We start from the raw sequence: 14,880 nt of genomic DNA on the forward strand, positions 1-14,880 counted from the left end.
CATCCATCCACCTCTCCATCCATCATCCACCCATCCATCCATCCATCCATCCATCCACCAAATATTGGGTATCTCCTATGTTCTGGGCAATCAGAATATTGAAACCAATTTTCTATTTTCAGAGAGTTTAATCATCTATTTATCCCCAGGATGTGGCAGAATAATAAAATAACAGCCACTATGAAAACACACACACAGATGCACTGGAGGGAAATTAAGAAACCGGCCCGAGCCCTGACCGGTTCGGCTCAGTGGATAGAGCATCGGCCTGTGGACTGACCGGTCCCAGGTTTGATTCCAGTCAAGGGCATGTACCTTGGTTGCGGGCACATCCCCAGTAGCAGGTGTGCAGGAAGCAGCTGATGGTGTTTCTAACTCTCTATCCCTCTCTGTAAAAAATCAATAAAATATATTTAAAAAAGAAAAGAAACTGGCCCGAGATCACACAGTGAGTGGCAGATCTCGGGTCTAAACTTAGGTCTGTCTGACGCTAACGCTATTCTGCCACCTTCCTCTGTCCGGGGCGGCGGGGCAGCCTCGGAGCGTCAGCTCCCAGCGGGGCGGGGCCTCTCACCTGCTGCTGCCTCCTGGCCCGGTTGACCCTCTTCTCCTGGCGCAGCTGCTGCTCCGTGCGCTCCAGGGCCTCCTTCAGCAGCGCCTTCTCCTCGGCCCCCTTGTAGACGTCGTCCTCCAGCTTGGCCACCTGTGACTGGTACATCTGAATGGACACTTTGCTCTGCCTGAGCGGGTGGGAGAGACAAAGCCTCTTTCCCCTCATCCTTCTCAGCCACCGTCAATGTCCCCGCCCCGGGGGCTTCTCCAAATACTCCCAGACCTTGTTGTCCTAGTGTGTTCATTACACGCCGGAGAGACTGACAAAGCTTTGGGGGCGTAGAGAGCGGGATAAATAGCTAATGGGCTGAGTCAGTGAAGCGTGAGGGGGCAGAGGGTGTGTTAGCGGCCCCTCCCAATTTCCTGGGCCGGGGGGGGGGGCGCAGGGGAGACCCGCGGCCCCTGACAATGTGATGGAGCTGTGGCAAGTCCACAAAGGCTGGAAGTGAGACTCGGTCACAGCAGGTGCAGCCCACTCATTCAGAGAGAGCAGAGAGCGGAGAGCCCTGCGCACTCCGGTGGCTGCTGTCACCGAGAGACTTGTCACTTCCAGGCTCTAGTCCTCCATCGTCCTGCTCCCCTCAGAGCCCCTCAGATTTTAGTTGTTCCACACCCAGGTCAGTGCCCTGCCCTGAGGTTGAGCCGGGGGCATGGAGGCCTGGGCCTCCGCGGGGACCCGGGGTACCTGAGCTGGTCAACATCCTGCTCATATCCTCTCAGCAGCTCCTCCTTCCTCTCCAGCCGGCTCTTGAGCTGGGTGATCTTATCGAACACCAGGTCCAGGTCCCTTTGCCGCAGCTGGTTGACTCGCTCCCTCTCTTTGGGGGAGAGGTGTTTCATGGACACGTGACCTGCCATGTCCTTGATGTTCATCAGGCTCCCCAGCGTCCTGCTCATGTCCAGGTACTGCAAGGAAGGCGGCGCGGGTCAGGGGCCTGGCCGGGGCCATCGCTGGCTGCACTGAGGCGGCAAAGGCCTAGTTCTCATTCACTCCTTGTTGGCAATCGCAGGGAGCAGACCCACGTTTTGGAAATGAGTGCAATTAGGGCGTTTAGGACGATTTTCATGTTCTCCACATGCATTTACAGTCTGCCTTTTTGAGAACTGGGGGCAGGTGACAACAGTTATAAACATTTCGCGGGGTCGTGGGCGGGCCTGGCGGAGCCATTGTAACCACCAGCTGCGCACGCAGGGCGGGTGTTGACACTACCCCGCGGTTCACACGGACTGCAGGGGACCCGGGTCCGACAGGAGGCTGTCTGTCTGTACGTACCAGCTTTTCACTGAGCTCCAAGGCCTCGGCCACGTCCATCTTCCCCGGCTTCTCGGTGGCCAGGTTGGCAAAGCCATTTTGAGACTGAAATTAAAAAAAGAGTTAAAAACTCTTGGCCTCCCGTGACGGATGTCTGCATCCGCAAGTCGAAGCGCTGTGCGTTGCCAAAGAATAACTCGGAAGAGTTGGTTTTGATTTTAGTCCCCGACCTTCTAGTCTGATTCCGTTGCCAACGGCTTTCTGGTAACTGTGGCCCCACCCTTTGGAGCGCAACTCCCTTTGAAACGATACGTCGCTTGTCTTGTTCTCTGGTCACCGTCTTCCATCTAGACCAGCGGTTCGCAACCTGGGGTGATTCTGCCCACCCTTGTTCCCCCTCCTCCAGACATTTAGCCATGTCTGGGCACCTTGTTGGTTATTTAGCCTGGGGGTGGCGGATGCTACTGGCATCAGTGGGTAGAGGGCAGGGATGCTGCTACACACCCCACAGCACATAGGGCGGCCCACGACAAAGGATCACCTGGCCCGCCAGGCTGGTGTGGCTCAGTGGTTGAGCATTGACCTATGAACCAGGAGTTCAACTCCCGGTCAGGGCACATGCGTGGGCTGCAGGCTCAGTCCCCAGTGGGGGGTGTGCAGGAGGCAGCCAATCAATGATTCTCTTTCATCATTGATGTTTCTATCTCTCGCTCCCTCTTCCTTCCTGTCTAAAAGCAATAACAAATATTTTAAAAGAAAAATAATTACCTGGCCCCAAATATCGGTAGCACTGATGTGGAGAAAGCCTGGTCTAGATGCCCAGCCCCCAGGAAGCGGGAACGGTGCTGTTTTTGCTCACTCTCACATTTCCTGGGCTGCCATGGCCCCTGGCAGAGTGGCACTCCGCGGGCGTGCTTGTCGAATGAATGAGTGAAGGTTAAATAGAGAACAGCCCTCCTCCTTTTACTAAAGGAACCTGATTTTTATGCAGCAGAAGCTACACCCTCACAAAATTTGGCCCCGCCTTTTCCTGGTGCTGGGCCTGGTGGGCGAGGGCCCTTCGGACCCTTCCCAGGGACTATGGGGAACGGTGCTCATAGCTGTGCACTAACTAAGACCTAGTTGGCCAGCTGGCTGCTGGAAGGCCCTGCCGACTGCGTGGAAAAGCCACCAGACCGATCAGGGAAGGACCACAAAGGGCCAATACATCTCTTTTAAAAGCTAAACTGGGTGTTCAGTGCTTGCCATGTAGCATCTCTTAGCCCATAGCCTTTGCTGGCACTATACTGCAAGCCTCTGAGATGAAAAAACAAGCCCCCCTCCCCCCAAATATAAAAGCATAGAGGCCCCCAAAGTGACTGTGGCAGAGAAGAGTGGAGACATTGATTTACATATTTATTGGGAGGAGAATAAAACAGGGTGTTTGAAGATGACATTAAGCTGGGCAGGTCTGCTGCAAAAAGAACCTGAAATGTCGCTCAGTGTCCTCGCCTCCCTGAGCTGCAGCCTCGGCACCCCTCTACAGACCCCCCTCTTCTCCTGAGGGAGGGCCACCTAAGGAAGAGCCTGGGCTCCAGGGTGCAGGCACACGGTCCCCGCCCCTTCTCTGCAGTCCAGCAGGGCGCCAGAGGCAGACTGCCAGGGACACAGCCCTGGCCGCATCATCCATCACTCTGTGACCTTGGGTGAGGGAGGCACTTGACCTCCAGAAGCCTCGAGGTTTCTTATCCGTAAGCCAGGGATGATAACAGCCGCTGGACGCAGGCTGCTGTGAGGATTAAATGAGGTAATGTGTGCAGAGGGCTTAGCGCAATGCCTGGCGCAAGTCAGCGCGTAACAGATGTCGGCTGTTCTTCCTCCTGCTGCTTCTGGTCCTCTGACTTTAATTACTTCCGACCTTGAAGGTCTGAGGTCTTCTAAGAGAGTTGGGAGGTTTCGTGCCCTGTGGTGTCAGGGGTGGGATCAGCGGTCAGAATATGAGATCCGGCTGAGCCCCCCACCTCGGAGAATGGAAGTTTGATCTTACCAAGCAAACCAACGGAGTCTTGAAGACTCGCATCTCTAGCAGATGTCTAGAAAAACTGTTGGGGAGAATGCTAGTACAGATAGGATGACTATTGTTTCTCCTAAAAGCCTGAGTATGGTTTAGAGTTCAGTGGTTCTCAACCTTCCGAATGCCGTGGCCCTTTAATACAGTTCCTCATGTGGTGGCGACCCCCAACTATAAAATTATTTTTGTTGCTACTGTTATGAATCGTCATGTAAATATCTGATATGCAGGATGTATTTAGGCCAAAGGGGTCGCGACCCACAGGTTGAGAACCGCTGGTTTAGATCCAACGGTGGCAGCAAGCCCTGCCCAGTGGCTCCTGTGACTGACGCTGACCTGAGATGCCCATCCTTATGTGTCAATCAAATACCCATTTAGGGTACAGGGCACTTTCAACTTAACAACAGAATTACTTCTGAAAATCCTGTCAAATAAAACTATGCCCCTCACAGAGGAAGACTATCTTGTATAAAACTGTTTCAATCCTAGTGAATAGTAACAGCAGCCATCATTGGTCAAGTGTTCACTGTGAGCTAAGTGGTGGGATAAGCCCTTTACACAATTACCCCCTTTCATTTTTTTTCATCATCACTTTACACCCGGGCCGTGGAGACCCCGAAAGGTTACCGGCCTCACCTAAGGTCACACAATGTTCGGAACCAGGATTCCAGCACAGTCTCTCCTACTCCAGAACGGTGTCCTCTTAATCACGGCTCCCTCTGCTGCCCTGTATGTGTTCGTGTTTTTCAGTTTACAGCAAAAAGCAAACTTCAGGCCAACTCATGGCGTCACGCCACAAATTAGCCCGTTGAATGTTTTCTGCAGAATATAACGTGATGTGAAAAGCAGGGTCCATTAGAGGCTGACCTGGCCCCGTGTCAATGCCGAGATGCATTGAGATGCATCATGCAGTGCACAAATGGAGGCCACCTTTCCATTCTAACACGGGGCTGCTGGGACGCGAGGCACTGACCAGCGGGTATAGACCAGTGGTTCTCAACCTGTGGGTTGCGACCCCTTTGGGGGCCGAATGACCCTTTCACAGGGGTCGCCTAAGACCATCGGAAAACACATACATAATTACATATTGTTTTTGTGATTCATCACTATGCTTTAACTATGTTCAATGTGTAACAATGAAAATACATCCTGCATATCAGATATTTACATGACGATTCATAACAGTAGCAAAATGATGGTTATGAAGTAGCAACAAAAATAATTCTATGGTTGGGGGTCACCACCACATGAGGAACTGTATTAAAGGGTCGCGGCATGAGGATGGTTGAGAACCACTGGTATAGACAATGGCCCATCTGGAGGGGCCTGGCCCCGAACCACCAATATGCACGGCCGTGCCAGGACACACAGCCAGTGTCTGCCCTCATGCCCGCCCTCTCCACGTGGTCTGTCAGGCAGGCAGAGACAAACTGGATTTGGTTACCGCTTGGATCTCTATTCCTGAGAGAGCTGGCCAATCGGGGTTCGTGTCCAACATTTTCTGGACATTTTTTTCCATTCTGAGAGTCTTTAAGTCTTGAAATGATTTATTCTGGTAAACCTTATTGTCTAGAAAAGAAATGGTTTCGATTCAGAGGAAAGGCTCAGTGATTGCATGGAATACGCACAGCTACTCTTTACTGGTCTTATCCAAGGGCACACAGCTAATGGGAGGCTGCCTCACGGGAACAGGATGGAACTTGAACCCAGGCTTCTGGGTCCTAGCCCAGTGCTCCGCCCAGCAGCCACCCCAGCACCCAGAGAGCCCCATCCCCTCTAGGCAGGGAATTCTGGGAGGTTCCCCAAGGTTGGCCCTTGTACCGTGTTGGTCCATGAGAAAGTTTCCACCAGCCCACAGTGAAAAAAGAAAAAGTAGGACAATGTATGGGTTTCATGAAACCCTACTTCTTTAATATCAAGTTCTGCCCTTGACGCGGAGATCATGTCTGCCCATCTTGCTTTTTTGGATTAGAACATCCTTATGAAATGACAGGGACAGAAGACGGTGGTCCTGGCAAATTGGTCAGTTCCCAAAGTGAACCCACCTGGAGGTTGTTCCTCCGCTCCCAACCTCTGAGAACGTTTGATCTTATCAAGAAAGTCCCCGCCCCCCGCCCTCCCCCACTTCCCCCCAGCTCTACGCAAGGAGAGGCAGACGAGGAAGGAGGACACTTACTTGAGGAGCCTGCATTCTCGAGTTCTTTAATTCGTGCCCGGAGTTGGGATAAGGCCTTTTTCTGACGCTGTATGATTTCCTCGTGCCGGGACCCTTTGCACTTGGCCCCCAGGTCGCAGAAGGACTGCTCCTGCGGTGAACGGGACGGACGGCGGCTTTACTAGGGACGAGAGCCTCTCCCTTACACGTGGAGAAACGTGAACAATTCACACGCAGCAGAAACCCGGCCACTGAGTACTTTGGAAAGTATCGTTAAGGGGGTTTCCGCCGAGGAGGAATTTAAATCTTTCACTTCAAATATAAATTCACAGCTCGGAAGATTTCCAACTTTCCTCCCTGCTTAGCACAACCGTAAACAAAAGATCCCCTCCAGGTTACCTCCCCACGTCTTGTTTATATTTCTTCTAAGCTCGGTTTCCATATGTTGTCATTCTGGGCTCATCTCTGAGCAACACATCACATCCTGCTCTGGACGGACACGTGTAGACGAGAACACACAGGATGCCTGCTTCTTCACTGGCAGTAAGGATGGTGAGCTAATATTTGCCAGGGGGGGTTTGGTCAATGGGCTCTCGGCTGGTCTGGAGAGAGGAAACGCTTCCCTGGAGCCCCCAGGAGCCCCCAGAACAGCGTGTCCAGCGGAACTTCTGAGATGGAGGGAGCCTTCTGTATCTGCACCGCCGGGCCTGGCAGCCGCCAGCCACACAGCTGGAACCGGGTTTACGAAGGGTACAGACAAGGGAAGGCCTTCCTCATCGTCTGGGGGCCGTGCACCCCTTTGAGATTCGGCAGAATGCAGGGTTCCTTCCTCTAGAAAAATCCATGTACACACAACGCAGTGCATACAACTTCTGGGGGCTCAAAAGTCCCCTTGAAGACCAGTCATGTTACGTGTTGTTAAGCAACCCTTCTCTCGGGTAAGCAATTCACCTCTGCTTGCCAAGACTTATTCTAAGGCTCTGGGGACTCAGCAGCAGTAAAACTGGCCGAATCCCTACTGTCCTGGATTCTGTATCCCGGGGTGGGAGACAGACGACAAGAAAGATAAGCATGGGAGGTACAAGCGGGACGGTGGTGGGTGTTAAGGAGAGAAAATGGAAATGAGATGAGATGCTAGCAATGGCGTTCAGTTGTAGGTAGAGCTGCTAAGGAAGGTCCCAGGCAAAATGGCAAGAAAGGGAAGGAATTGACCATTTGGTTCTTTTACTTATTTATTATCTTAAATATATTTTTATTGATTTCAGAGAGGAAGGGAGAAGGAGAGAGAGAGAGAGAGAGAAACATCAATGACGAGAGAGCATTATTGATCGGCTGCTCCCTGCACGCCTCCCACTGGGGATCGAGCCTGCAAACGGGGTATGTGCCCCGACTGGGAATTGAACCATGACCTCCTGGTTCACAGGTCGACGTTCAACCACTGAGCCACGCCGGCCGGGCTAGACCAGGCTCTTTCATGTGTGGTGCGCACGGGTTCTTAAGAGCAGCAGGAGCGATCAAGCCCCAAAGCATCAACACTTACTTATCTGCCCTGCGTTTGTTCATATCCCATCAGACAAAGCAAGTCACGTGGCCAGAGTCAGTGTGGGAGGGGCTCGGATTTTTACAATCTACCCGCGTCCAGTGTTCTGTTATTTGAAACAATGCAGCAGGGCAGCGAGGCTCGGGGGCAGCCTCTACTCCGCATGAAGAGCGCGCCCGAGCCCGGCGTGACCCCAGCTCACGGCCCTCTGGGAACTTGTTTATTTAGGGAAGATGGAGATTCTTTCTCATACAACTCTTAAGCCCTCTGACCCGCTCTGGCTTAGAAAGCAGGAAGTGGCCGGAGGGAGGAAACCGTTCTGAGAAGGAACAAATATTTTTTCCCTTTTATCTGGCTCTGCTAATCCCACCCCATAAGGAAAAGTAATAACAATCCATCCTAACAAACACGGGTCCCCAGTGGGCAGAAACCCCGTGCGTCCTCCCCTGCGCCCAGCACAGGACCTGGCATACAGCAGGTGCTCAATAGTTGTTGAACGAATGAATGAATGAATATGGGTCAGGTCTCGCACTAAGGGCCTGGGGTTCCAGCAGGAGTGAGACCTGCTCTCTGCCCCACGGAGCTCAGCCTGTCGACCCGCTGCAGCCCCAGCTCATGGCCACCCTGAGCGACAAGGAGACGCTGTTCAAGGGCTCTGGACAGCGGTGGGTGCCAAGGACAGCTGCTGGGTCGCGAGCCCTTTGGTTTGAGCTGTGTGCGGCCCTGGCTCACGGCTGCTTGGCAGGAGGGAGGCATCTGTGAGGACGCGGGAAGGCAAGCTGACACATTTGGCCCCGTTTCCAAGTGAAAATCCAAAGCCCGTGTCCAAAGCGCCCTGCTCTCTAGTTTCATGAAGCAAAGCGGGGAGTCACATCCGGGGCCTCCAGGGAGCACTGGGCCCGCATCAGCCCGCCACGGACAATGGGAGCACCACAGCCCCAGCCACGGTAGAACGGGAGTGCCACCTTCGAGGGCGGCGTGATGGAGGCTGTTCTCACATACAATCCCTGTTGCTGCGAGGCTGGGACTTCAGGCCCATGGAGGATTCTGGGTGGGGACCCTCGAGAAGTTGCCAGGGGACAGCCACGGAGCATGAATGGCGCTGCTCTTTGGGAAGGCAGAGTGGCCCTATCGAGCGCAATTTAGGATGTCCTCTGGACCCAGTGATTTAGATACAGTGTTTTTGTTATTGTTGTTAATCCTCATCCAAAGGTATTTTTCCACTGATTTTTAGAGAGTGGCAGAGAGAGGGAAAGACAGAGAGAAACATCGATGTGAGAGAAACACACTGATTGGTTGCCTCCTGTACAGGCCCCCACCAGGGCCTGGGCCGGGGAGGAGCCTGCAAGCAAGGTACCTGCCATTGACTGGAATTGAACCTGGGACCCTTTGGTCCGCAGGCCGATGCTCTATCCACTGAGCAAAACTGGCTAGGACAGGATATAGTATTAGCTACAGTAACGTGGGAATGCAGAAGCCACTGAAATCTCCATCAACAAGGGGCTGCTTGGACAAAAAGGGACACAGTGGATTCTATGCAGCCATTTATAAGCAGAGGGAGATCTTACTTGAAAAGATGCCCATTCAATAGTTATGTGTGTAGAATATGTATGGCTTGATACCATTATTTCGCAAAAAAAAAAAAATCTCTTCAATAAATATATGTACGGAGGGAGGAAGGGGAGATAAGGACACATATGTAATACTTTAATCAATAAAGAAAATTAAAAAAACTTTAAAAAAAGAAGTTAAAAAGTAAATATATGTACAGGGTGGGACGCAAAGTAGGTTTACAGTTGTGAGTACAGTTTATTCTTGTATTATTATTTATTAACTAGAGGCCTGATGCATGAGATTCATGCAAGGGGCTTGGCCCTCACAGCCATGGCTTTGTCTGAAGGTCGTCCAGAAGGTCGTTCAGCTGTCTGGTCTAATTAGCATATTACACTTTTATTATTATAGATTGTATAATTTTCCATATGAACAACTGTGAGCCTGCTTTTGCCAACCCCTGTATATACAGGTCTGTTTGTGCTGAGTTTATAAATAAAATGTATTTCTTAACAACCCCACGAGGTGACTAGTGAGGGTCACTTCTCCCACTTTCCGGACAAGGGAATTGGCTCAGTGATTCCTGAGGTCACAGTTTCGGAGAAGAGGACCCATGCAGACTAGACCCGAGCCCGGTCTCCACCCACTGCCCAGTCACGCTGCGTAAGGACGTGCAGGGGCTGCTGGCGCCTGTGCCAGCCTGCTGACAGCTGGCACCTCTGGTGACGGCATTGGAGGGGCAGGACTCCTGCTGTGTTACTGGCAACCGGCACAGAAGTACGTCCTTGGCACAGAAGCACGTGCTGATTTGGGAACTTAGAACGAGAATGTTTTCCAAAGCCAGGAAAGCCACCACTGGGCTCTTCCTGCCTCAGCCCGTCCTTCGGGCGCCAGGGCGGGGCGGACACTCACCTCCTGGCTGCTCACGAAAATGTCGGTGAGGATGGGTTCCATCGGCACCGAGATGTCACACGTCTGGGCCGCGCTCCTGGGCCTCTGCGGCTTCTCCTTGGGCGGCTGGGGCCTGCGTTTCTCTTGAGAGGCTCTGGGGCAGAGGCGATGCGTCACGGGGCTGCACAAGGTTCCGGGGGCCACGAGTTCCCACCCCCGACCCCCACCCCACGGGGCAGGAAAAGGAGCTCCATTTTTATGGTAACTGAAGTCTCCCAGCCTCAAGTCCCCTGCCCACAGATCGCTAGGGAGTTTAGTCTCAGGGGACTTGCAGGAGCGTGGCCAGGGTGGCGGGCACCCGCCTGCCCTTGCTTCCACCTGGGTCTGCGGGACACCTGCTGTGCCCGTATGGGGGCATTTGTTGTGTGATGCTCTTTCCTACTCTCCGATGGGTAAGCCCTTCCAGGTCTCATAACAGTCCCATGAATGGGGGACGCTCCTGGCCCTATCTGACCGACAGGAACAGAGACACACAGCAATTTGTCCGTGGTCCCGGGGCTTGTAAGTGGAAATGCGTGGCTTTGCACCCAGACAGCACGGGTCTGGAGCCTGTTCTCTTAACCACGGTGTGACTCCGCTTCAGCCATGAGCCCCGAGGCACGAGAAGCCACAGGGTCTACACAAGACATCAGTTTTGCTCACACTTTCTTGGGGGAAAAGATTACTTTTAGGTCAACATTTGGATAAACTATGGATGAAAAGGCAAAGTCACATCTACTTTTTAGACAAATCCATGGGCCGGGGATAATTAACATTTCTTTTGAACTGACCTCGGACACCCCTAGTCGATACATTTGTTTAACAAATATTTATTGATTTCCTTCAGTGCTAGGCATTGAGTGACTGCCGGGAGGCAATGCCAGGCAAGGCGTGTTCTCAGGGAGAAGGCAGACCATTGAATGGGCAATTAAACACAGCCTGACTGAGAAGTTAGGGGAGGTGAGGCAAGGGGCTGAGGGTCCCAGGCAGAGCAGGAGCCCTTGTCGATATTTGGGGAGGGTGAGTGACAGAGGACTTCCTGGAGGAAGTGGCATTTAAGCCGGGACCGGTTATCTGGAATATTGGGCAGGAATCTTTGGGAAGCACAGGACTTAGCAAAGGCCTGTTCTACCTGATAAGGCTGTGGAGCAATGAAGCACGTCATTCATTCATCCCTTCATTCATTCTTCGTCCATCCATCCATCCATCTACCCATCATGCATCCATCCCACTCCTCAATCAGCACTTACTGCCCACCTCTCTGTGCAAGGTTCCCGGGGCACTCAGGTGTACCAGGGCATTCAGGCGTACCTGGGTCCTGCACACCATGCGGACCTCCTCACACACCTGAGTGCCTCCTTGAGGTCCTCCAGCTCTCGGTCCTTCTTCTCCACCAGGCCGGTCACCTGGGCCATCTTTTCCTTGAGTGCACCCAGCTCTCTGTTTTGCTGTCGGACCAGGGCCACGTTCCTCTCCAGTTCCACCTTCTGCTTCTCGTTAAGCTCCCCTGGGAGCGACATGAAAGCTGGTGAGGGGGTGTCCTGCCTGGGGTCTCCACGAGGGGCCACGGCAGGGTCCTCTGCCAGGGTTTGAGACCCACGAGGAGGGCCCGCCCTCCAGGAATTCTCTGGGGGCTTCAGCAACATCCAGGAGGTCTGCTTGCGTCTGAGCAAACAACTCATGTGAGTGCTGGCTCTAGGAGGACCACGTGCTCCGGCCTGAGCCTAGTGTTACACCGCAGGTGCTGTCTGTTCCCGCCCCCGCGCCGATGGCACTTTAGGGCACTCCGGCCACTTTCCGCTGCCTGCTTCTGCATCTCTTTGCCTAAGGCAGTGGTTCTCAACCTTGGCTGCACATTAGAAGCACCCGGGAATCTTTTTAAAATCCTGGTTTCTGGGCCTCATCCTCCGGAAATTCTGTTGCTTTGTGACTAATGTTGTGGCCCCACCCCATAACAAGGAAACAGAATTTCCGGAGGATAAGGCCCAGAAATCAGGATTTGAAAAAGATTCCCGGGTGATTCTTATGTGCAGCCAAGGTTGAGAACCACTGCGCTAGAAGGAATACCTGGCCCTGGGTCCCAAAGCTGGTGAGGGTGAGGGCTTGTGCAGGTGGCCCTGGCCCAGGAGGGAGCCTTTGATCTGGGGGCAAATTCTCAGTGGTGACAGGACAGTCTCCCGGAAAAGGAGAGCTGGGCCTCATCGCAGAGGTCCTGCACCCTTGGGGGGTGACCCGTGGCCCCTGAATATGGAGTCAGGGCCATAGTCAGGATCCAGCTTTTGTGACCCCGCCACAAGTGCCGTGACGCCCAGGAGAGCAGGCTGAGCAGGGCTTTTAAGGCCACGCTTTCCAGCTCTGCAGCCCCACTTCTTTCCTTCCTCAAAGTGGGCCAGGAAGTCAAGGGACCCGGGCAAGCATACGAACCTCTCAAATCGGACATTCGGCTGTGGGCTTCCGTCAGGTTTTTCCGTAAGCTCATGATGACCTCCTGCTGAGACAGGATCTCCTTCTGGGCAGTCAGCAAGTCCTCTCTGCAAGTCACAAAACAGGCAGAGCCGGGTCAACCCCGGCCCGCGGTGTCTCGGCGCCTGGAAGGGACCAAGCGCAAATGCCCAGTGAGGCTCCGTCAGTGATGGTCCGTGGGATACCGGTCCCAGCAGCGGGAGAAGCGCGTGCTTTAATAACTCTCAAAACAAAATCCATTTTTATGTACATCACTGAAGATAAATACATCGTGTCCAGCTGGCATGGCTCAGTGGGTGAGTGTCGACCTATGAGCCAGGAGGTCAGGGTTCGAGTCCAGTCAAGGGCACAGGCCTGGGTGGTGGGCTTGATCCCCAGTCGGGGACGTGCAGGAGGCAGCTGATCAGTGATTCTCTCTCATCATTGATGTTTCTCTCTCTCTCTCCCTCTTCCTCTCTCTGAAATCAATAAAAATATATATATTTTAAAAAGAGAGAGAGAGATACATCGAGATAGAACAAAGGGCCCTGGCTAGGTTCCATCTGAGGCTGAAATATGACTTTGGGGTTGGGAGGGATCTTCAAAGTCATTTAGTCTGACCTCTGAACTTTGAACCCCCTCTAGGACCTCTCCACCAAGTGGTCTCCACTGCTGGCAACCTCTGCCCTCGGCTTGCCGCGACCACCCGCTCGCCGCAGTGTGAGCTGGCATTTCCCGAGCGGCTTCCGTGCACCCGGCCTGAGCCTCCTTGTTTCACAGATGAGGAAGCCAAGGCCCCGCCTCACACAGCTGGAGAGGGTTGATTTGGGATCTGAACACAGATCCACCCAGGCTTTTCCCTGACATCATCCTCACTTGCTAAAAGAATCAGGAAAGTCAAATAACAGCGAGCAGACCCCGGACTCCACTCCCTTTTTCAGATTCCGACAACGTGGCCAGAAGTGGGAGTTTGTGGGTTTGTCACCGCTGGCGGGCTCGCCAGGGCGGGTGCTCTGGCGCGGGCACGGCCTCTGGTACTCACATCATGTGGTCACACGCTGCGTCTTCGGTGCGGCTCTCCAGCGGGGGCCCTGGGGGGCGGTCTTGCTGCGCTGCCTTCTCCTGGGCTGAATCAGGGACACGTGAACATCATTACAGTCCTGCCACCCGTGCCTTCTTTCCCCGATGCGTGTTAACCCACCAGCGCACCTGCATCGTCCCCACTTACACACTCTCCCTACACCCGCAGTGCTCTCCCCCTATCGGGACGTACCACAGGTTCTGTGTCACAGGCTGAGGACTCCCCCCACTCCCCCTTTGAGCTCATGAAATCCTTCCAGCTACTCTCTAAGGCACAGATCATTAACTCCATGCAGACAGGGAAATGGACACAGGAGTGATGGGACCTGTGTCCACTCAGCCAGCTGGTGAGAGGTGGAGCCCTAACCACGGGGTCACACCTCCCGCCCTACTTCCTCCTCTGCACTCAGACAAGAGTTGTGTCCTTACTACATCTTCCACTTACTCCCCCGCCCACTGCCTTCGGCTTCCATCCTCACCACTCAACCACATGCTCATTCATTCATTCATTCATTCGACAGTTCCGTGCTTTATGGTCTAAGTGTGGGGTGACCAAGCTGTCACCTTCCAGCTTGAGCATCCTCCCTGTGGCCTGGACCTGGCCTGGGAAACTGAGTCCCACTCCAGGCCCTGGCCATGGCGCCCTGCTCATCTTGGGTCACCTGTCAGGGCAGTATTTTGGTTAACTGAAGGGACCTTGCCTGCTTGCCCATCACTGAACCCTCAGTGCCTAGGATGAACTTGGAACATAATAGATGCTCAATTAAGTGCATGGAGTGACTGAAGGCATGAGGTAGGACCATGATTCTCAACCAGGGGTGAGTTTGCTCCCCTCACGTGGGGGACACTTGTCAATGTCTGGAGACATTTTTGGTTGTCACACTGGGGTGGGCGGTGGTACTGGCATCTATTGGGTGGAGGCCAGGGATGCTGCTCAACACCCTACACGGCACAGGACGACCCCCACCCCAAAGATTTATCTGGCCCCAAATGTCAATAGCGCTGAGGCTGAGAAACCCTGGCCCCAGGCCTTTGCTTCCAGAACTCTTCTCCGAGAAGTGACGCTCATGACCCCTGACGTTTAGAGTAGCTAGAGAACCTCTCCAAGCAGCCGGCATCTTGGTCATTTAGGGCAAATACATGCTCACTACCCTGAGTTCTGTTTAAGCCTCGTGGGGGTTTAGCTTTTAAGAAACAACCCCTGGCTGGTTACAAAAGTGCATTAAACAAAGTCACAAATTACAACACAGAGGGGAGCCTTTGAATGG

The 14,880-nt window shown here is 53.4% G+C and overlaps 1 protein-coding gene across 1 annotated transcript in view; it reads right to left on the reverse strand.

The window, feature by feature from the left end:
- Positions 1–14,880, reverse strand: part of FHAD1 (forkhead-associated (FHA) phosphopeptide binding domain 1) — a 93,319-nt gene that overhangs the window by 13,092 nt on the left and 65,347 nt on the right. The window contains 9 exon segments of the mRNA XM_015565934.1: positions 575–740; positions 1,298–1,518; positions 1,886–1,969; positions 5,359–5,483; positions 6,091–6,220; positions 10,073–10,205; positions 11,438–11,597; positions 12,515–12,621; positions 13,575–13,659. Coding sequence (XP_015421420.1) covers positions 575–740; positions 1,298–1,518; positions 1,886–1,969; positions 5,359–5,483; positions 6,091–6,220; positions 10,073–10,205; positions 11,438–11,597; positions 12,515–12,621; positions 13,575–13,659 — 1,211 coding nt within the window.

Source organism: Myotis davidii, unplaced genomic scaffold (assembly GCF_000327345.1).
Source record: "Myotis davidii unplaced genomic scaffold, ASM32734v1 scaffold299, whole genome shotgun sequence".
NCBI lineage: Eukaryota > Metazoa > Chordata > Mammalia > Chiroptera > Vespertilionidae > Myotis > Myotis davidii.